This window comes from Ornithorhynchus anatinus, chromosome X1 (assembly GCF_004115215.2).
Source record: "Ornithorhynchus anatinus isolate Pmale09 chromosome X1, mOrnAna1.pri.v4, whole genome shotgun sequence".
NCBI classification, from domain to species: Eukaryota; Metazoa; Chordata; class Mammalia; order Monotremata; family Ornithorhynchidae; genus Ornithorhynchus; species Ornithorhynchus anatinus.
The window spans coordinates 90299379-90319532 of record NC_041749.1 but is presented as its reverse complement, the minus strand read 5'-3'; the positions used below and the strand labels follow the sequence as shown (position 1 = coordinate 90319532).

The window sequence follows — 20154 nt, the reverse complement described above, 5'->3', positions numbered from 1 at the left end:
CCCTGAACAGTGTTCTGTGTGGGACATCAGCCTTCACTTCTCCCTGCCCCGGGACCTCAGGGTGAGACAATCTTGCATGACCCCCTCCCAGCCCCATACCCAAGGTAAGAGCTGAGACCTCCGACCCGGATGGGATAGCATCATTCTTATCCTGAGTTGGTGTGGGGAGGTGGGTCCCCAGCGAGGAGTATCAGCTGGTGAGGGAGAGGTGGGTGAAGATTGGAAAAGCCTTGGACTTCTGAGATCTGAACTCTTGTAAAGCTCCAGAGAGATGCAGTCCAAATTGGCAGCCACTTTGCTCTGACCATTTTTTTTCCAGGTTTGCTCTCTCCCCAAAGAGGCCACCTCCCACCCCACCCCACCCCACAGCCTCTCACCTTTTTTATTATTATTGTTAGACTGGTCAATCAATCAGTGGTATTAATTGAGCCCTTACTATGTGCAGAGCACTGTACTAAGCGCTTGGGAGAGCAGCAGAGTCAGCAGATACGTTCCCTGTTCACAAAGAGCTTATATTTATGTGCCGAGCACTATACTGAGAGCTGAGGTAGAGACAGTGTATGCAGATTGGACACAGTTCCTGTCCCTCACAGTCTGAGGAGGAGGGAGAAGAGGTATTTGATCCCATTTTACTGATGAGGAAACTGAGGCACAGAGAAATTAAGTGACTTACCTGCGGTCACTAAGCAGGCAAGTAGCAGAGCCGGGAGGAGAACCCAGATCCTCTGACTCCCAGCCCGTGCTGTTTCCACTAAGCTACCCTGACTTCCCACTATGAGCTCTTCGTGGGCAGGGATTGTCTCTGTTACTGAATTGTATTTTCCAAGTGCTTAGTACAGTGCTCTGCACTCAGTAAGTGTTCAATAAATGATTGAATGAATTTACCTCATTTTCCAAACTGAGGTTCCCTTAATCAGATCTCCAGATCCTCTCTGCTCTGTCGTGGAATCCCTGACTCCTACCTTTTCTGCCACTAAAGCCAGAGGCTGCAATCATTCCCTGAGAGGTTCCCAAGTCCCTGTGGAACTACTCTGTGCCCCATACTGCCAACATGTCTCAAGTGGGGAGACCTATGGAATCTGCCAGCTAAGCCAGGCTCCAACCAGCCCTGAGGCCAGTTGTGGCTAAGGAACTCCAGCTGTCCGGGTGGCATGGGATCTTTTGACTGCAGGATGTGTAGAATGCCTTGCAGTCCCCAGGGAAAACCAGCCCAGCCAGGCCATACAGATCTTTCTGGTTCTTCTTGGGATTGCCTGCCAATAGGCTTTATGTGGGGGTGATAGTTGGCAGCCCCAGGAGTGCTCCTGGGAGATAGTTGTTGCTTCTGCTTAAGGAAAGGATTGTGAGAACACAGAAAAGAGTTTGTGTGTGGGGGCGGCGGCGGGATGGGAACGGACAGGGAGTGGGGGTTGAGGATAGAGGGGAGGGAGAGAGGCGGGAGCTCTCGAGAGAGTTTTTCTCTCACCAAACGCCTCTAGAAGTAAAAACTGAAGCCCTGTGAAGTTCTCTTAATTGGTGTCCCGGGATTATTCGTGGAAACTGAAAGGTGCCCATTGGATCCCATAGATAATTTTCAGTGTTTCAAAACCATTGGGTATTAGAACCCTGCCCTGGGGTTGGTGAAATGCTTCTACAGACACTTCAGGCCTATGGCTGTAGCCTCGGACTTCTCTCTCCCCAGGGCGGGGGCAGGCCTCACTGCTGCCTTATCCACTCTCCCATCAGGCCCATCTCTGAATGTTTATCACCGGCTCCTCCTTCCCCAAAGGAGCTGGGTGGGCTGCAAGCTGACCCTCAAGGACTTTGCTGAGGTTGAAATTTTCTACTTGTGAACAAGACAAAGTCTGCAGCCCTCAACAGCCTGGGGCCAGCCAATACTGAGAGGAAAAGGAGAAAGCCTGCAGGTTATTGGTCACTGAGGACAAATAGTCTATTAAAGAGATGGGAGCAAGGAGAGACCTTCCTGCTGAAAGGGTATTTCAGCTTGGCAGACCTCTCCCCTGCCGAGTTAGTTAATTACTAGTGTTAACAGCCACTCTTCTTTCCTAATGATTAATACAACACTTAAAGGGTCAAGTTCTAAAGCTGGTAGAGTTTCTCCTCTAGTTTACAGATCCAGGGAGAGGTTAGGTTTTGGTTTTTTTAAAAAATTTACCCTTAAACACATGCTCAAGGTCCCACAAACTCATCTGAGGTAGAGTTGAGACTCCATTCCCCCCAAGACCTTGAGGTGATTGTGGATGTCTCTGATGACTGAGTTTTGGTGAGGGGTCGGGGGTGCAGGAATTCTTGGTCACCTGGCTGGGTTTGAGTAATAGGGCAGAGATTGATGTCTGTTTCCCCCGCTCTAGACTGTAAGCTTATTGTGGGCAGAGAATGTGTCTGTTTATTGTATTGTACTCTTCCAAGCGCTTAGTACAGTGCTCTGCACAGTAAATGCTCAATAAGTATGATTGAATGAATCAATCAATCAACTGTTCTTTCTGTGTCCTTCACCCAGACTGAAGGCCGAGCAGGCCCTACTGACTCTGGGGCACCATGGAAGTGGAACATGCCCTGCGCCGCAGGGATTACCTCGTGGAGCGTAGTGTACTGAATGAGGAGGAGCTGGAAGAGATTGGCCAGAGGAGCAAGAAGCTGAAATTGCCAGCCTGGAGAAGGAAGCCCCAGTGAGTGTCAGGGCAGAGTTCGTGACGTGGTCTGCTCGTGTGGTTCTTGGGGGATAGGGGAGAAAGAGGGTGGGTGGTGAGGATAGAACTGAACATGGGAGGAGAGCGTGAGGGGTGGCTCCAGTGTGCAGGACGCCTACTCTCCAGACATCTCTTTTCTGCCTTCCACCAGGTTCTCCCCTGTCCAAACCAGCCCCGATCCTTTCTCCTGCTGGTCTCTGGAATCAGGAAGCTCTGCCCCTGCTCTCTCTAGTGGTTAACATTTTTTCTGAGAGCTGGTGGAAGCACTCACTGCCCTAGGTCCTTCTCCTGTATTCTGGGACCCCTCCCCGCCAGTGCCCAACCTTGTTATCCTCAAGCCGAACCAAGATGAAGGCATTGGTGGAGGGGAAAACAGCCACTTCTGTCCTGGAGCTTTGAGCCATCCCATTCGGCCTCCCCTCATCAGGCCTAAGGAATAGAGCCCTGCCAATCATAGCAAAGTGTTCAGCAAATGTCACACTTCCCTTATCCTAGATCCTTCCTTCCTCCCTCCTGTGGGAATGGAGCTTGTGTGATAGGCAAGTAGAGGCATAGCTACATGGTAATAGGCCTTGGGCGGTTCCTCCAGTCTCTGCCCAGGCTCCCGTGTGGGGAGACCAAGTGGCGGCCTTGGTTTTCGGAACAGAGACTGCTTGAGGAGCTTTTGCCTGGGGAACCTTTCGCCATGGGGGTACTAGTATCCTCGCCCCAGATTCCTCTAACATTTCCCTCCCCCCATCCACCAGGTGCTTAGTAGCCAAGTCCCTGCTTCTACGCTTCTTTCCACTGCTGAGCTGGCTGCCTCGGTACCCTGTGAAGGAATGGCTCCTGGGAGATGTGGTCTCGGGGCTCAGCGTGGGCATTGTTCATCTTCCTCAGGGTGAGTGTAACTGGGCCACTGGGTTTGGGGAGCCCACTATAGGAGGCCCACACTAAGCCTCTTTTCCTGTGCTGGGACTGGCCATCCTGAATCTTGCTGCTTTTCCTGTTGCCCGTCTCCTTCTGGTAGGGATCCAATAATACTTCAGCCTAGATCCAGCAGCCACATGCGGGGGAGGGCAGGGCCAGACCAGGAAGGAGGGATGGAGCGATACAGGAGTTTAGGCCTGTTCCCTCTCCCTGCACTCCTTAGCTCTGGACTTTACCCACTCTTTCAATGTAAGGGAAAGTCCCTTGACCTCGGTATTTTGATGTTTGGGGGTGGTGTGGGAGTAGGGAGGAGGCCAGCTTTGGGCCCGGTGGGGTATGACCATACGACAGCGTGGAGAGTGTAAAATGTGAGGATGGGGTTAGGCCACGCTGGTGAAGTGTGTCTGCGAGGGCTGACAGCACACGCCTGAGGATGCCTAGTGACTGGTGTTTCCTTCGACCTCAGGTCTGGCGTATGCGATGTTGGCGGGGCTACCCCCCGTCTATGGCCTCTATACATCCTTCTACCCCACCTTGGTTTATTTCTTCTTTGGCACATCCAGGCACGTCTCAGTAGGTGAGTTGGGGAGCTGGGGAAGGAGCTGGACTCAGGGACAGATCGAGAGAAACAAGCCTCCTGTTCAACCACCTAAAACTGCAGAGGGGGAGCGGTGGTGGCGGTGGGGAGATTAGGCATGGAGATTGGGCATTCGGGTTCTGTGAATGTCTCCTTTGCTCCTGCCTCTCTGTCAACTCTCTCCCTGCCCCAGGCTCTCAGGTGGAAGAGGTTTGGCAGAGAGACAGTAGAACCTAGGGTTGCCCTCTGCTCTGGAAGAGCACAGGTGTAGTGGGGAGACATGGCACTGGGCCTTGTGGATCCCATCCTGGTTTTGTGGCTGTAGGTACCTTTGCGGTTGTCTCTGTGATGGTTGGCAGTGTCACTGAGGCCCTGGTCCCCAATGACGAGTTCCTGTTGCCGGGCAATGGCACAGTCACGGCAACAAGAGATGCCATGAGGGTCCAGGTGGCGGCTTCTCTGACCATCCTAGTGGGGATTTTCCAGGTGAGTGAGGGGGCGGGGAGGAGACCAGACGGGAAGCAGTTCCTCGCCCGGGGGCAGAGAACCAAGGAGGGAGAGCGGAGCTTCCCAAGGTGAAATCCTGTGTCCCATTTCATCCCTCCTGGTTTCCAGGAGCTTGGGAAAGAGGAGACACGCTAAGCTGGGCTTTACTGATAGCAGAGCCGGATTGAGTCAGATGTGAGTCCAGTGTCCACATCAGCCGGCTGGGATGGGGGTGGGCATCCTGTCCTTGGGAGGGCTGGTGAAGGCTGCTGCCCTGGATGGTTCTCTCTGCAGGTGGCCTTGGGCCTGGTGCAGTTCGGCTTTGTGGTCACTTACCTGTCAGAGCCTCTGGTGCGGGGCTACACCACAGCGGCCGCGATACAGGTGCTGATGTCCCAGCTGAAATACGTCTTTGGGGTGAAGCTGGGCGAGCACTCAGGACCCCTCTCTATGATCTATGTGAGTAAGATGTGGCCGAAACTTGGGGAGGGAGTCAAACAGCTGTCATCCTCCCTCTCTCCCTTCCCCTCCCAACCGCCGACCCAGCGCCAAAGAGAAGATTATCAGTTCATTCATTCAGTCGTATTTATTGAGCACTTACTGGGTGCAGAGCACTGTATGAGCAGGCCCCACAGGTCACCATCCCTTTGCCAAGGTAGTCCCTTGGCCATGTTTGTCAGAGAAGAGGTGAGGTAGAAGACCTGTCAGTAGTTGAGGGAGATAAGGAATGGCATGGAATAAAGGACAGGAAATGGAGAGAACAAAAAGATGCTGAATTCCACTGGTCTGGCTTTCATCACCAGCATCAGTATCATCAGTGGGTGGGGGGGTGGGGGCTTGGCCTAGTGGAAAGAGGACAGAACTGTCAATCAGGAGTCCTGTGTTCTGGTCTCAGCCCTACCACTGGGTTTGCTGTGTGACCTTGGGCAGGTCACTTAACCTCTCTGGGCCTCAGTTTCCTCATCTGTAAAATGCAGATCAGATACTTGTCCACCCTCCTTCTTAGATCGGAAGCCCCATGTGGAACAGGGACTGGCTCCAATGTGATTATCTTGTATCTACCCTTGGTGCTTGGCACTTTAGTAGACACTCATTGAGTACCGTGAGAAGCAGCATGGCGTAGTGGCAAGAGCACAGACTTGGGAGTCAGAGGGTGTGGGTTCTAATCCCTCCTCTGCCACTTGTCTACTGTGTGACCTTGGGCTAGCCACTTAACTTCTCTGTGCCTCAGTTATCTCATCTGTAAAATGGGGACAAAGACTGTGAGCCCCACGTGGGATAACCCGATTACCTTGTACCTACCCCAGTGCTTAGAACAGTGCTTGGCACATAGTAAGGTCTTAACAAATACCGTAATTATTATTATCATTATTATTATTACCATTTCTAAAAAAGAAGTATTTATTGACTTCCAGCTGTACACATAGCACTGTACGGAGCACTTGGGAAAATACAATAGAAGTAAAAGACATAATCCCTGTCCCGCACGGGGCTTCCGATCTAAGAAGGAGGGTAACCAAGTATCTGATCCCCATTTTACGGATGAGGAAACTGAGGCCCATAGAGGTTAGGTGAGCCCCCGGATGGTGTCCAAACTGATTAGCTTGCATCTAACCCAGTGCTTATTACAGTGCCTGGCTCATACTACCATTAAAAAAAAGAGCTTACAGCCTGACAGCAATTTTCTTGCTTGTTCCTACCAACCAGAATCACCCCTAGGGCATTGATGGGGTGCCCTATTGCCCAGATTCCTGTCTGTGTCCCCTGAGCTGCCTGTGTACAACTAAGTAGCTTAATGGTGTGGATCATCCAGTGTCTGTTCAACTCAAGAGCCTCAGCTGATTCTCAAGTCTAGAAAAGGGAGAGTTCAGGCAAAGAGGAGATGTCAGGATTCTCTTCCTAAGCCAGTGCAGGAGGCATCCCCAGATGCTTCTGCCTTTACCTCCAGAAATTCTAGTCCAGATTGAAAAGGTGGCAAACTCTTAACTCAGTCTCAGCCTTCGGGAGACCCATGAGGAATCTTGATGCCCCAGTGTAGTGGGAATCTCTGGGTCCTTGGACACTGCAAGGATCTGTTACTTGGAACCTGCAGTTCCTTTGAATTACCTGGGTTGATGTGGGCTGTCATATGTTGTTGAGGATGGGAGGAAATGGGTAGGACCCAGGCCCTTCCTTTCTGGATCTCTGGCCCTCATTCCTTCACTCCTTCCCTCCTGATTCCTTCTCCCTTTTTTTCCCCACTTCTCTCATCCCTTGCTCTTTAACTCTCCTTTTCCCTGAAAAGTCTAAGCAAGCAAGCCTCTAGCCATAAACTCCTTTAATGGACTCTTCAAATTCCTGTCTGCCATTTACTATTCTTATTATTTTGATTTATGTTAAGTGCTTACTATATGCCAAGCACTGTACTAAGTACTGGGGTAGAGTCCCTTAGACTGTGAGCCCTGTGTGGGGCAGGGACTGTGTCCAACCTTATCATCTTGTATCCACCCTCATGCTTTGTGCCAAGCACTGTACTTAGTAAGTGCTTAACAAATGCCATTATTATTATTAATAATATACACGATAACCAAGTCGGACACAATCCATGGCCCACAATCTAGGCCAGTGGACAGGGAGGGAGAATGACAGGAGAATGGTGTGCTGTCTTTAAGAGATGATATCTCAAGTGAGTAGTAGTGGCATTAATTGAGCATCCACTTGATGTGTGCAGTATTCCAGACACTTGAGAAGTACTGAAAAATGAAGTAATATGTTCCCTGTCCACAAAAAGCTTCCACTCTAATGGGGGAAGCAAACAAAAAGATTTTCAACTAGAAGGCTCAAAAATAAATTAAGCAGACATGTATTCATGATTGCTAAGGAAGTTGTGCACAAGCTCTTAAATGCTAGAGTTGGCTGAAGGGATGACACGACTCAGGGTGCTGGGAAATTAATTAGAGAAAGGCTTGTTGGAGAAGGTGAGATTTTTAAGAGGGCTTTGAACATGGGGAGGGCTGTGAGTTTTTTGATGTGGAGAAGGGGTTCCAAACTGGAGGAATTGTGTAAGGGGACGGAGCCAGGGGGGTTGAGAGCAAATCCGAGAAACTGACTTCTTTGTTGATACTTTTTCTAGGAATGTTTGTCACTAATTTCCCTGGCTCTCACCTAGTCCCTGATTGCAAATTTAGGGGCATGGGGGAGTTTGCCAATTGAGTTGTGGCCTTAGGATCGGGGAGCTGGTGAAATGCCCATCTGCACTCCCTTTCCTCCCTCTCTCCTCTCCTGCTCTTCCTAGGGACTAGTCCCCCCAGCCCTGTTTAGTTTTTCTGGGTTAGTTACTCCAAGGGAAGATGATCATGAAGGCTGGTTTCAGCTTCTCTCCTTTCTCTCCCAGATGTTGATTGAGATTTGCTCCAAGCTGCCACAAACTAATGTGGGCACCTTGCTGACAAGCCTGATTGCCATGGTCATTCTCCTGGCTGTCAAGTTACTCAACCAGAAGTTCCACAGCAAGCTGTTCATGCCTATTCCCATCGAGCTATTCACAGTAAGACCATCCCAGGGGATCAGAAATGCTGGTTGGGGATTGAGAACAGTAACCCAGGAATGGTGGGCCGGGACCAGGAATGGCAAGCTTGGAAATTCTGGATTGGGTTTAGGAGTACAAACTGGGGGGATCAGGAGCTCAGGCCCCTTTCAGCTCCTGTAGTTATATAGGTGCCAGTGGAGTCAGGAACAGATCCTCTCCAGTGCTAATAAAGCTTACCTGGGTGGGTCAGGGCTTCACCTCACCCCAGCCCAGGCCTCACAACCTTGCTGTGTGTTGGCCATTCAAGTGACCAAGCTGCTCTCCCCAGCTGGCCATGGAATGAATGCCAGGGGCTGTTCCTTGGAGAAACAAATAGCTTTGATTCCCAGGGGCCAGGGTAACCCCAGATGGGATGTGTGTCTTTCTGCTCAGAGGGTGAGGCACAAGAGAGAGTACCTGCAGGTAGCATGGGAAGGAATGGTCTCACCACATGTCTCCTATATCTGGAGGGTTAATTTGGGCCCCTAAAGGCCTTCCTGGTTCTCCTACCCTCTGGGACTAGCACTCTCTGCTCCCAGTGAGACTGGTGGACTCAATCAGTGGTATTTATTGAGCACTTACTGCGTGCAGAACACTGTACTAAGCGCTTGGAAGTGTTCAATATAACAGAGCAGGTGGAAGGCATCATCTCTCCAGCAGAACCCTTTTTGACTCTGCAGGACTAGCCTAGTATGACTGAGGATGCCCCAGGGAGGCAAGAGTGGTCAAAGATTGCATCACGTCCCCGAGAATCTTTCTCTTTTACTCCCCTCTAGCTCATTGGAGCCACCGGGATTTCCTTTGGAGCCAAACTGCAGAAAAACTATGGTGTGGACGTCGTGGGCAACATTCCCACAGGGTGAGGCCAGGCAGGTGTGTCCCTCAGGGAGGACGGGGAGAGGGAAGACCAGAGATCTTCATGGCACCCATTTCTCCTCCCTCAGCTTTGTCTCATATCCTTGAAGCAAGTGCTCTGCATCTTAGCCCCTAGGGCAAAGAGGCTTTTGTACCATGCGCCCCTCTATGGGGACCTGCCTGAAGTTGCAGTCTGTTGAATCAGCTGAATGCCTTCTGTTGCAGACCACTGTACCAGTTGCTGAGGGAAAGACATTAAAGAACCATTCTCTGCCCTCAGGGAGCTTTATAATCTAATGGACCTTTTCTCTGGAGTTCAGGTGTCCTGCGACCCTGTGACTCAGTGGTCCTTCACGCTGTCCTGGGATGGAAGTTTGCCGGGCCAGCTCAGAATTTCTTTTCCATTGGGCCAATGGGCTCAGGAGAGCAGTTGTTAAACATCTTCCATCTCTAGCCAGGACTCCCTTTTCAATTCTTGCCCCTCCCTTACTCCCCGCCTCCCTCCCCCCCAGCTTAGGTTCTTGCATGCTGGGTGCCTGCTCCTTCCCCCTACTTTCTCCCACAAACAAGGAGAGGGTTTAGGGCCCTCTTGGGAGGATGGGGCTTTTAGGAAGAGCCTTCAGAGTCAATCATAGGAATCTCCCAGCAGCTCCAGGCAGCAGAATCCATTGCAGGGTGCTTGAGATCCCATGGCTGAGCCTGTACAACCCAATTGGAAGACTGAGTAATTATCTCCTGGATTTCTTCCATGTAGACAATCTAACCAGATAGGGAAGGCTCCAAAGTGGGTGTTTTGACATGAGTTACCCAGTTGGACTGTTCTCGTGGAGCAGATCACCAGGTCTTTTGCTCCATTTCACAGAACCAGACAGAAAGGACATCAGGGCTCTTTCCCTGGTGAAAGTTCCTGGTGATAACAGGATGTGGGAACTTATAAATAATCTCTCTTCCCAAATCCTTTTCTGTAGGTGCAGTTTCTAATGGAGATGTTTCTGTTCCCCACCTGACCAGACAGGTTCAGCTCCCCCTAGTCTCCTCATCTGCTGCCTCTGCCTCACCTATCCTGACAGAGCCGTCTGTCTTTCTCACTGCTCTAGGCTGATCCCACCAATGATGCCTGATTTCAGCCTCTTCGGGAAGGTGGCGGGAAATGCCTTTGCCATTGCCATAGTGGCTTATGTCATTGCCATTTCTCTGGGCAAAATATTTGCCCTGAAGCATGGGTACAAAGTGGACAGCAACCAGGTAAGGGGACCTTTCTTGCCCCTCTCCTGACTCATGACCTGATCTCTTTCTTTTCCTGGTTTCCTTCTCTGCTTTTCTCTTCAAATCTTACTTCCCTCCGGAGCCTGAGAAAAAGGCCTGCCCATCCCCATTCGAGGGCAAAGGTGGATCGGTGTTCCCAGCCTGGCCTGCACGACCCTGAGGTGCCCTCTCAACTCCAGAAAGGCCTCGGACAAGAGGTGCTCCTTGTGACTTCTCTTTCTTTACCCTCACTGTGTAGGAACTGATTGCCCTGGGGCTCAGCAACTTCCTGGGAGGCTTCTTTCGGTGCTTCACCATCAGTTGCTCCATGTCCCGAAGCCTGGTGCAGGAGAGCACAGGAGGAAACAGCCAGGTGAGAACCCTCTGCTGAAGCCCAAACTGGGAAAGACAGACAGTCCTGCAGGGGGCAGTGGGACAGTGTGGTCAGGGAGAGTGACCACTAGGGCTGTGGAACAAGAGGACAGGAGAGAGAGCACTTCTGAATTGCTCCCCCACCTTGCGGAGTGGCAAACTGAGTCTTGATGGGATTGATTTAAGCTGTTGGGATGTCAGGGTGGGCACATGGTGGGGAAGCACCCAGCTCTCACAGCCTTCTCCCTTCTTGCTCCAGGTGGCAGGAGCTGTCTCTTCCCTCGTCATCTTAATCATCATCGTCAAGCTTGGGGAGCTCTTCTCTGATCTGCCCAAGGTAATTCTGAATCTCCCTCTAAACACCACCACGCCCTAACCCCCAACTCAAGGCTCCTTTGTGCTTTTATCAAAATCCAATGGGCAGACTGCACCCCAGGGAGGGAACTTGGTTTGGAGTCCTGCAGCAACGTTGCAGTGAGATTCCATGACCCCTTGATATTCCTCTCCATATTTCCTACCCTTTTCCATTCCCTGTACAGCTTGGACCCATCCTCAGTAGTTCCGCTTCCAAACCCCGTTCTGAGACTAATCCCTGACTCCAGTGAGGGGGCAACCCTGGAAAGGGATGCTGTGCTAATCCTGTCTATCCCAGACGAGTAAATGTTTGAAAAGATGTGTGTGTGACTATTATTATTATGATATTTGTTAAGTGCTCATTTTGCACCTGGCACTGTACTAAGCACTAGGGTAGATACAAGTTAATCAGATTGGTCACAGTCCCTGTCCTGCGTAGGGCTCACTGTCTTAATCCCCATTTTACAGATGAGGTAACCGAGGCCCAGAGAAGTGAAGCGACTTGCTCAAGGTCACACAGCAGACAAATGACAGAGATTAGAACACAGGTCCTCTGACTCTCAGGCCTGTGCTCATGTATGTGAGGAACGAGGAGGGGTAGGGGAAACGGGAGTAGGCTCAACGACTCAGGGTTGGCTCAGTATTTCTTATGACTCCTTGCCGTTGCTGGCCTCTGGACACTCTGCCCCCTGTCAAGCCTTATCCGTAGCCTGTTTCTTCTGCCCCATTGTCCTGTGTTAGAGACTAAGGAGCTCTGGAAATCATCCTGTTCTTCAGGCTGTGCTAGGAGAGGGTAACCACTGCTGGGCTTTTCTCCTCAGGCCATTCTGGCAGCCATCATCATTGTGAATCTGAAGGGGATGTTCAAGCAGTTCAGTGATATCCAGACCCTTTGGAAGGCCAATCGGATTGACCTGGTAAGGGGGTGAGACTGGGGAGAGGGCAAGTGGGATTGAGAGCTAAGAGGGACCAGTGGGCACGCGTCCCACTTTCCCAGCCCTGAGACTGATCCTTGTCTCTTGCAGATGATCTGGCTGGTGACCTTTATGTCCACCCTCTTGCTGAACCTGGACATAGGCCTGGGGGCCTCGGTGGCCTTTGCTCTGCTCACAGTCATCTTCCGCACCCAGCTGTAAGCGGGGCCTGCGTGAAGCCAGGAGGGGAGGGGCCCGGAGAGGGGGCCGGGACTGGGCTCCAACCCAGGCTCACACTTCTGACCCCGGACCGTGCCTCCTTTGGCCGACCCCCGCTTCGGCCGACCCCCGAGTCTCCACCTTCCTCCCAGCAGGGTACCCTTTCCAAGTGGTGAGGGCCAGTAAGGGCCTGGCTGCCGTTTGGCTCTGCGACAGCTCCGCGGCCCCGAGGGCAAGAAACGCTGGATGAGGAAGGGAGCGTAAACCTCATGGGGACATCAGGATGAGGTTTCTCACCGGGGGCGGCTGCCCAGTCCCTCCGTCCGGGCCCTGACAGAATGGCCGGGCAGCCCCCCACCTCCCTCCCCAGCTGGAGGGCTCTGCCTCGGGGGAGACCAGTGGCAGAGCCTGTGTGAGGGGAAGGAGCCTCGGCAGTCTGTCCATCTGACTGTCTGTTTGTCCTTTACCCCACAGACCACAGTACTCCATCCTAGGGCAGGTGACTGAGACAGACCTCTACAGAGATGTGACCGAGTACAAGGAGGTGAAGCAGGGCGGGAGGCGGCAGCCTGGCTGCCCCACTGTGCGGGGGGTGCGGGGGACGCTGTTTAGGAAAGTGGGGTAGTTGCCCGGCAGCTGCCGACCCCGCTCGCCACCTGCGGGCCAAGTGCGATGCAGCGACAGGAGAGGGTTTCTGGGCCCTCCGCCTGCAAAGACAGGAAGATGGAATCGTAACCCAAACCCTGGCACATTGGAATTCTTGGGACGTTCCCTCCCCCAAAGGGGGGCTCCCGAGATCCAGCCGTCCCACTGATCTGATCTGGCGGGCGAATCTGGAGCACTTGAGCTTGCCCAGCTTGTCGCACCTTCTTGTGACCCAACCGTTTGGAACTGCCTTTCCGGAGGGCAGCCCCAGGGCCACCCGGCTCCCCTTCGAGCCCCTCTCCCGGTTTTTGTTCCAGGCCAAAGAGCTCCCCGGCGTGAAGATCTTCCATTCGTCCGCCACACTCTATTTTGCCAACGCCGAGTTGTACGCGGAGGCTTTGAAGAAGAAGGTGAGACTGGGACTAGGAATGAGTAGGGATTGGGCAGGGGAAGGGGAACCTGATGCAGGGAGGGGCCTGTGCTCTCAAAGTGCACACCTTCTGGGCATCCTCTGATGCTCATCCCTGATCCGCCTTACTCCTGGGGCATCATGCCCGCGGGCACCTGGTCCTTGTTCTGCACTGTCGTGTCAGCTGTTTGTTCCCATCATTGAGCACCGCTCCACTTTGGTAGGGGGAGGTGGTGTCTCTTCCCAGCAGTGCTTCAGGGTGGAGAACTGAAACCCTCTGCCTGCCAGCTGCCTGCCTTCCCTGACCATCCCCTGCAGGTTTGCAGTGATGATGATTGCCAGGATAGCCTGGAGAAAAAAGCCTTCCCTGATTAAGCTCTCATCTCCCAACCTTATTTTTCCTCACTTCTGCATCACTTGTGCACTTGAGTCCTGATCCTAGAAGTACTTAGGCACTTACCCCACCCCTACCCTTGTCCTTGTACTCAGTTGCCTGTAATTTCTTTTAATGCCCGTCTCCCCCGTTAGATTGTAAGCTCTCTGAGGGCAGAGATCAAATCTACTGACTCTGCTGTACTCTCCCAAGTGCTTCTTAAAGCGCTCTGCACACAGTAAGTGCTCAATAACTACCACTGATTGATTGATAACTGCCAACTCCTGATCGCACTTGTGCGCTCTCTCTCTCTCTCTGTCTCTCAGTGCGGCATTGATGTGGATCATCTGATCACAAAGAAGAAGAAATTAATCAAGAAGCAGAAGCAAAAACAGAACAAGATAGAGAAGGAAGAGAAAAAGAGGGACAAAAAGGCAAGTAGAGTCTGCTAGCTATCTGCCAATTTGGGAGATGTTTTGCTGGCCTCTCTACTTCAGGCCAGCTTTCAAAATTCTTTCAACTTACAATTCTTCTGTATCTCCTTCTTCTCTCTTGCTCTTTCCCCTAGAACAATCATTCATTCATTCATTAAATCGTATTTATTGAGCGCTTACTATGTGCAAAGCACTGTACTAAGTGCTTGATCACCTCATTCCACTTCTGCTGTCTTTCTTGCCTTCTCTTTGACGCTCTCCCACCCTAAACCAAAGATGTCCTCCTCTCCCTGAAAATAATGCACTTCTTCCTTAGGGAATCACAAGGACAGGCTGTTTTCGGTATTAAAGGGGGTCCTATCCCAGATCTCCCAGTTCGTGTGCCCTGGGTTAGGGTGTTAGAGGAGAGAAGCTAGCACATGTTTTCAGGGATTATAAGTGGCCCCAGAATTGCCACGGTGGGTTGTTCTGATCCCAGTCTCCTTGCAGTAGGATGTTGCTCCAGAGAGGGTGTGCACTTGGGACCCACTCTCACTCTTCCCTCTCTCTCTCTCCTTGACTTCACTTACAGGCTGCTGCTGCTGCTGCTGAGATTCCTATGGTCCCTGAAGGGGTCAACTCTGACTCTGTGCAGGTCAGAATAGGTAGCATTGAAGATATAAAAACCAAGGTAAGGGAGGACTGACCTCTGGTAGATTCAGAGGGGAGAAGGCCGTGTGTGAAACAGAATCTCTATCAGGAAGGGAGTCATTGAATTAACACCAAGTTTTCCAAGATGTGAATTTGCAGGGGTTCCCTGAATTCAGAAGGCTCCCTCCCATTCCCTTTCATGTCCCCTATTCCTCCCTCATTCCAAGGGAGATAAACCCCAGACCAGCCTCTCCCAACTGCCTGGACCTCAGTGCTGTTTCCTCCCAATACCTTTCTGTTTAGAATTATGAACGTATTGTGTGTGAGTATGTGTATTTGTATTTGCCTTTTGAGTGGACTACTGTGGACTATTAGCCGAAGAACTGAAGATCCAGCTAACAGTAACAACTATGGTGTTTATTAAGTGCTTACTACATCCTAAGCATTGGGGTTAGATACGAGGTTACCAGATCAGGCACAGTCCCTGCCCCACAAGGAGCTCACAATCTACCTTCTCTCTCTTTTATAGAGGAGGAAACTGGGGCCCAGAGAGGTTTAAGTGACTTGCCCAAGGTCACCCAGCAGGCCTGTGGTGTAACTGGGACTAAAACCCACATCTCCAGACTCCTGGTCCCATATTCCTTCCACTAGGCCAAGTCGTCTGCCTGCTACAATTTTTTTTTCATGGTATTTGTTAAGTACTTTTACTTTCTATGTGCCAGTGTGCCAGGCACTGTACTGAGTGCTGAGATAGCTGCAAGCTTTCAGGTTGGGACACGGTCCCTGTCCCACATGGGGCTCACAATCTTACTCCCCATTTTTCAGATGTGCTGAGGCCCAGAGAAGTGAATTGACTTGCCCAAGGTCACACAGCAGATTGGGATTAGAACCCAGGTCTCTCTGACTCCCAGGCCCATTCTCTAACCACTGGGCCCCACTACTTCTCTATGGAAGGATGTGAGTGGGTCACTGGGATTCAATAACTCTTCTCCTTTCTTGACAATCTGAAACCACTAATGACCCTGGAATCAGTTTAGAGTCCTTTCTTTTGTGCCCATACAAGATACTTAACCTGGGGAAATAGAAAGGGTCTGAGCCGGAGAGTCTGCCCACCTCTGTGGCTGTAATGTACCAAGAACTCAGCTGGCTCTGTGCTAAATATGCTGGATGGTGGGTTTCCCCAGCAGGTATTGGATAAGGATGGGCACGAATCTACGGTTTGCGTAACCGGAGACACGCAGGATCTCGGAACACAATTGGAAGCCCAGGAGAAGTTGACTCTGGAGTCCTTGGGACTCCCCAGGCCTGATTTCCACACTCTCATCCTTGACTTTGCTCCTGTCAACTTTGTAGATACCGTCTGTATCAAGATCTTAAAAAATGTGAGTCTCCTAGAGGTCCCAGGGAGAATGGGGTCTAGTAGTGGGGAACACTGGCCACTCTCCTTTCCCTGAAGGAGGTCTTCTCAATAGCCCATTGACAGATGCCCATTCCCAACTGCCCCTCCGTGGAGGAGCTGGCTTTTGTTGCATGTGCTCTTATAGGTTATTCAGCCCATTCTTACTGGCCTTCACAGGGGTACTGGGGCTCAGAGTACATTGCCTGACCTGTGCCTGGCTGGACTTCCATCCAGACTGGAAGGGACTTTGAGAGGTCATCTAAGCCAGCAGCGCCCAATCGGGATGCCCCCAAAAGATTTTTGATAGGCCAGGTGAAATTTGGTATGTTACCATCTCGGCCTTCCCTCTGCATAAACAGTGGGCTCATATCCATCCCCACCAGCTACAATCCCTGCCAGAAGCTCTTGTGCCATGAGGGCAAACATGGCAATGCCCCCCACATTTGGGGGTATACTAAACTCCCCAACTCCCACCGGGGGAAACATTGATCTAGCCTATCCTCTGGCCTTCTCAAATGCCTAACCTATCCCAGCTAATGACACTCTGTTCTTTTATGATAATGGTTCTGCTCTTCTACTGGCCCCATTTCTTCTCCCTCTACCTCACCCGTCCCCTAAGGATGGGTGACACAAAGAATCTGAGATTGCGATTTCCTTACAGAGCCCTGAGCAGGCAACTCCATATCCATCCCGTTGAGAGCCAGGAGGCTGACTAAAGGACTCTGAGCTCCCCTGTCTTTCTCTGCAGATTTTTGGAGACTTCCGGGAGATCGAGGTCGACGTGTATCTTGCCAGCTGTCAAGGTTTGTGGGGCTTTGCCAGACTTGAGGCTCCTCTGTTGAGAGAATGTGGCTCTTCTTGCAGCAGAGGAGATGGCACCCAACTCTGACTCACTGGTCCCCTGGAACCCAGCCCCTTCTGAAGTCCACTGCAGCTGGCCCTGCTCCTTGATAGCCTAGCTCCCAGGACCTCCCCTTCCCCTTGCTGTGGTGCAGAACCCAGCCCCTTCTGAAGTCCACTGCAGCTGGCCCTGCTCCTTGATAGCCTAGCTCCCAGGACCTCCCCTTCCCCTTGCTGTGGTGCAGATCGGAATCCTTCTTCTTACTCTTGCCCTCCCAACAGACACCTTTTTTTTTTATCTACCTGAAGAAGACTGGGCCACAGGACTTTCTCTGAAGGTGCCAGAGTTGTCGGGGTACCCCTTATGGTGTCTCCCTCTGTGCCTCCTTGGCACCATCTGAGCCCTGGGGTGCCCCAGCCTAGGTCGCAGCAGTGGAAAACTCCAGATAGGCCTCATTCACCTGGATTCCCAAGAATTAGTAAAAACCAAAGAAGCAGAGAGGGGCACCTTTTGGGTTGGATGCCTGAGGGGAAGAAGAGGAGAAAAAAGACCAAAGATGAACTTTTTGGAAGGAAGGAGAGTGATGCAGGGCTTTGCCACGGGGAAAGTCACTGGCTCTTGTTTTTCCGTCAGAGTCTGTCATTTGCCAGCTGGAAGCTGGCAACTTTTTCAGCCAGACCATCACCAAGGCTCACGTCTTTGCCTCCGTGCATGATGCCGTCACCTACTCCCTCCGAGGCCGGGTCTCAGGTGCAGCCGAGTTCCATGTAAGCAGAGTATAGCTTCTACTTTCCATCTAGGATTCTGCCTCCTCCTCTCCCTTACCTCCATGCTCGGTGCGGTTGAGAACCCGTCTCAGTGCCACTTCCTGGACCACTGGGTCCCTACCCTACCATGCCTGATGTCTTCCTCCAACCCCTTTAAAGCTCTGCTGCTGTAATTCAGGGGCTGCGGGGAGCTGGAGGGTGGCCATCTGGTGGCGTCTGGGTGCCTGGAGAAATCGTGTGTCTCTCCGGGCTCCTTGACATCCATCCTCGTGGTTAAGGTTGGACTATGTAACGTCCTTTGTCTTCCCTCTAGTAACCCAGTGTGGGGCATTTCATCCACGAATGGATTGTGGTGGAAGAGAGGAATGGGCTGGACAAAGCATGATTAGCCCTGGGGTGGAAAAGGGATTGCCAGGACTTGAGCAAGGTGGATTTCAAGAGGCAGTAGCTGAGGATATTGGGGTCGAGTGGGGGAGCAAAAAATAGTCTCAGGGAGCCTTGGGCTGGAACTGGCAAATGTAAGGGGGTGTGCCCCAAGTGTGAGGAAAGGTTGGGGAGGTGGAGCCGGAGTTGAGGCTGGTGGGAAGCGAGCAGGGAATGGAACAATTTGATCCACGTTGGGGGAAGAGCCTCTACCTTGGCCTCTGTAACATCTCACTCTCTCTGATTTCCTAGGTCACCAAAATGTGAACGTGAACTGGAGCAGCCCCCCTTCTGGAGGCAGCAAGGAGGTGGAGCTGCTGCCACGCTCACCCACCCTCCACTGCCCCAGGTTTCATGGCTGAGGACTGCCTGGGGAGGGGGCTGCAGGATCCAGTGCAGCACCCTCCTGTCCTTCCAAGAGAGTGTGTGTGTGTGTGTGTGTGTGTGTGTGTGAGTGAGAGAGAGAGAGGGAGAGTGCACGAGTGAGAGAGGGACAGGCCACCCTTCCAGGGATCCACCCGAGGGCCTGGCAGGAAAAGGAAACCTCAGTGTGCGTCTGCTCCGAGAGGCCAGGAAGAGCGGGGAGGCTCAGAGGGAGAAGCCACGGTGCAGTGGGACTACACCACCCCAGCCAGACAGCCAGCCAGACAACCTGCCTGCCTGTGGTCTGGAATCTCAGCCGTGCAATTCCATTTGGCTCCCAAACCAAGAAGATTCCGGTTTTGAGATGGCCCTCTTAATTTCTGACGTTTTTAACCTGGAAAAAGAATTCATCCTTCCACTCCTCGGTCTCCATACCTCTGTATGACTGCCACTCCTGTCTCTCAAAGATACCTCATTTGTTATCTTTTGTTTTACCCTTCCCCATTTTTTCTTTACCTGATATACTTCATCCCTTTTACTTTATTTTTTACTCCCCTGTTTACAGCAGTCAGGGCAGCTGGAGGCTCAGCTTGAGACGCCAGGCTTTGAGATACACAGACCCTCACGCACACGTACCGTACAAACAGAGGGACAAGGAGGATGACGGATGCACATCTAGACGACTGGGGCAGAGAAGGAAAAGGGGGCACGTTCAGGGTCTCAGTCACAGTAGAATTGGATGCAGTTGCTTAAGCTGTGATTTGTTGGCTAGTGCTAAAACTAGCCCCCAAATCTCAACCTGATTGCGGAGAAATAGAGGAAATTACTAGGTGCCTTAGCACTTTAAAGATTATTTAAGAACACAGGGCCTATTCAAATAGAGCAACCTTAAATCTTTCCCCATACTTTTCTTTCTCTCCCGCACTCTTTGGATGTCCCACTACTAGTGTCAGACTAGCCCACTGAAAACCAGGCAAACAGTAGTGGCCTATAAACTGGTATACTCTTCTTTGGAGGATGGGGACAGAGGTCAGAATTCCTCCCTCACCAGTGCCCCCTCCTCTGCCCCCCTTGGGGTATCCCTGCCTTCCAGAGGCCTGGTATGAAAATATACCTGACCCGTTGGCAGAAGTTCTGCTGACCCTGCCCCTGGGACCGCACTGCAGCTTCACTTCTCTATCCTGGGACTGAGGAACACAACCTCATGAATCTCTTGATTTGAATTGATTTGATTGAACTGATTTGATTTGTTTGAACTCCTCGAACAGGAGTTTGGCCTATCATACTCCTACCTGGGACTCAGTCAATCAGTGGTATTTATTGAGTGCTTACTGTGGGCAGACCTCTTGAGAAACTTCAATTCTCTAGGGTAGACTCTCTGTAACATTCCCTATCACTTTAGGGAAGTTTTTTGTCCCAGATTTGATGGTAGGGCTCTTGCAGGTGGGAGGCTGTGTGACCTAGTGGAAAGAGCATGGGCCTGGGAGTCGTTGGGCCTGAGTTCTAATCCTGGCTCTGCTGCACTTCTCTGGGCCTCAGTGTCCTTATCTGTAAAATGGAGATGAAATACCTGTTCTCCCTCCCCCTTGGACTGTGAGCCCATGGAGGGCAGGGGCTAGGCCTAACCTGATTATCTTGTATCATCTGTCCCAGCGCTTAGTACAGTGCTTGGCCCATAGGGAAGTGCTTAACAAACACCACA

The 20154-nt window shown here is 51.7% G+C and overlaps 1 protein-coding gene across 8 annotated transcripts in view; it reads left to right on the top strand.

The window, feature by feature from the left end:
* The window catches only part of SLC26A6 (solute carrier family 26 member 6), a 32551-nt gene extending 13681 nt beyond the window's left edge, over positions 1–18870 (top strand). For 5 of the 8 annotated variants that reach the window (XM_029050167.2, XM_029050170.2, XM_029050168.2 and 2 more), the window contains 20 exons: positions 2501–2669; positions 3437–3570; positions 4066–4176; positions 4502–4662; positions 4957–5121; positions 8036–8188; positions 8986–9068; positions 10162–10309; positions 10569–10682; positions 10941–11018; positions 11857–11952; positions 12061–12167; positions 12643–12712; positions 13131–13223; positions 13922–14029; positions 14601–14699; positions 15844–16041; positions 16807–16861; positions 17533–17666; positions 18342–18870. In XM_029050167.2, coding sequence (XP_028906000.1) covers positions 2539–2669; positions 3437–3570; positions 4066–4176; positions 4502–4662; positions 4957–5121; positions 8036–8188; positions 8986–9068; positions 10162–10309; positions 10569–10682; positions 10941–11018; positions 11857–11952; positions 12061–12167; positions 12643–12712; positions 13131–13223; positions 13922–14029; positions 14601–14699; positions 15844–16041; positions 16807–16861; positions 17533–17666; positions 18342–18356 — 2253 coding nt within the window. In that variant the 5' untranslated portion in view covers positions 2501–2538 and the 3' untranslated portion in view covers positions 18357–18870. Of the gene's footprint in view, positions 1–19; positions 105–2500; positions 2670–3436; positions 3571–4065; positions 4177–4501; positions 4663–4956; positions 5122–8035; positions 8189–8985; positions 9069–10161; positions 10310–10568; positions 10683–10940; positions 11019–11856; positions 11953–12060; positions 12168–12642; positions 12713–13130; positions 13224–13921; positions 14030–14600; positions 14700–15843; positions 16042–16806; positions 16862–17532; positions 17667–18341 lie in introns of those variants that run through there. The other 3 variants (XM_029050172.2, XM_029050176.2, XM_029050177.2) reach the window with 3 other exon arrangements.
* The last annotated feature ends 1284 nt before the right edge of the window (positions 18871–20154 follow it).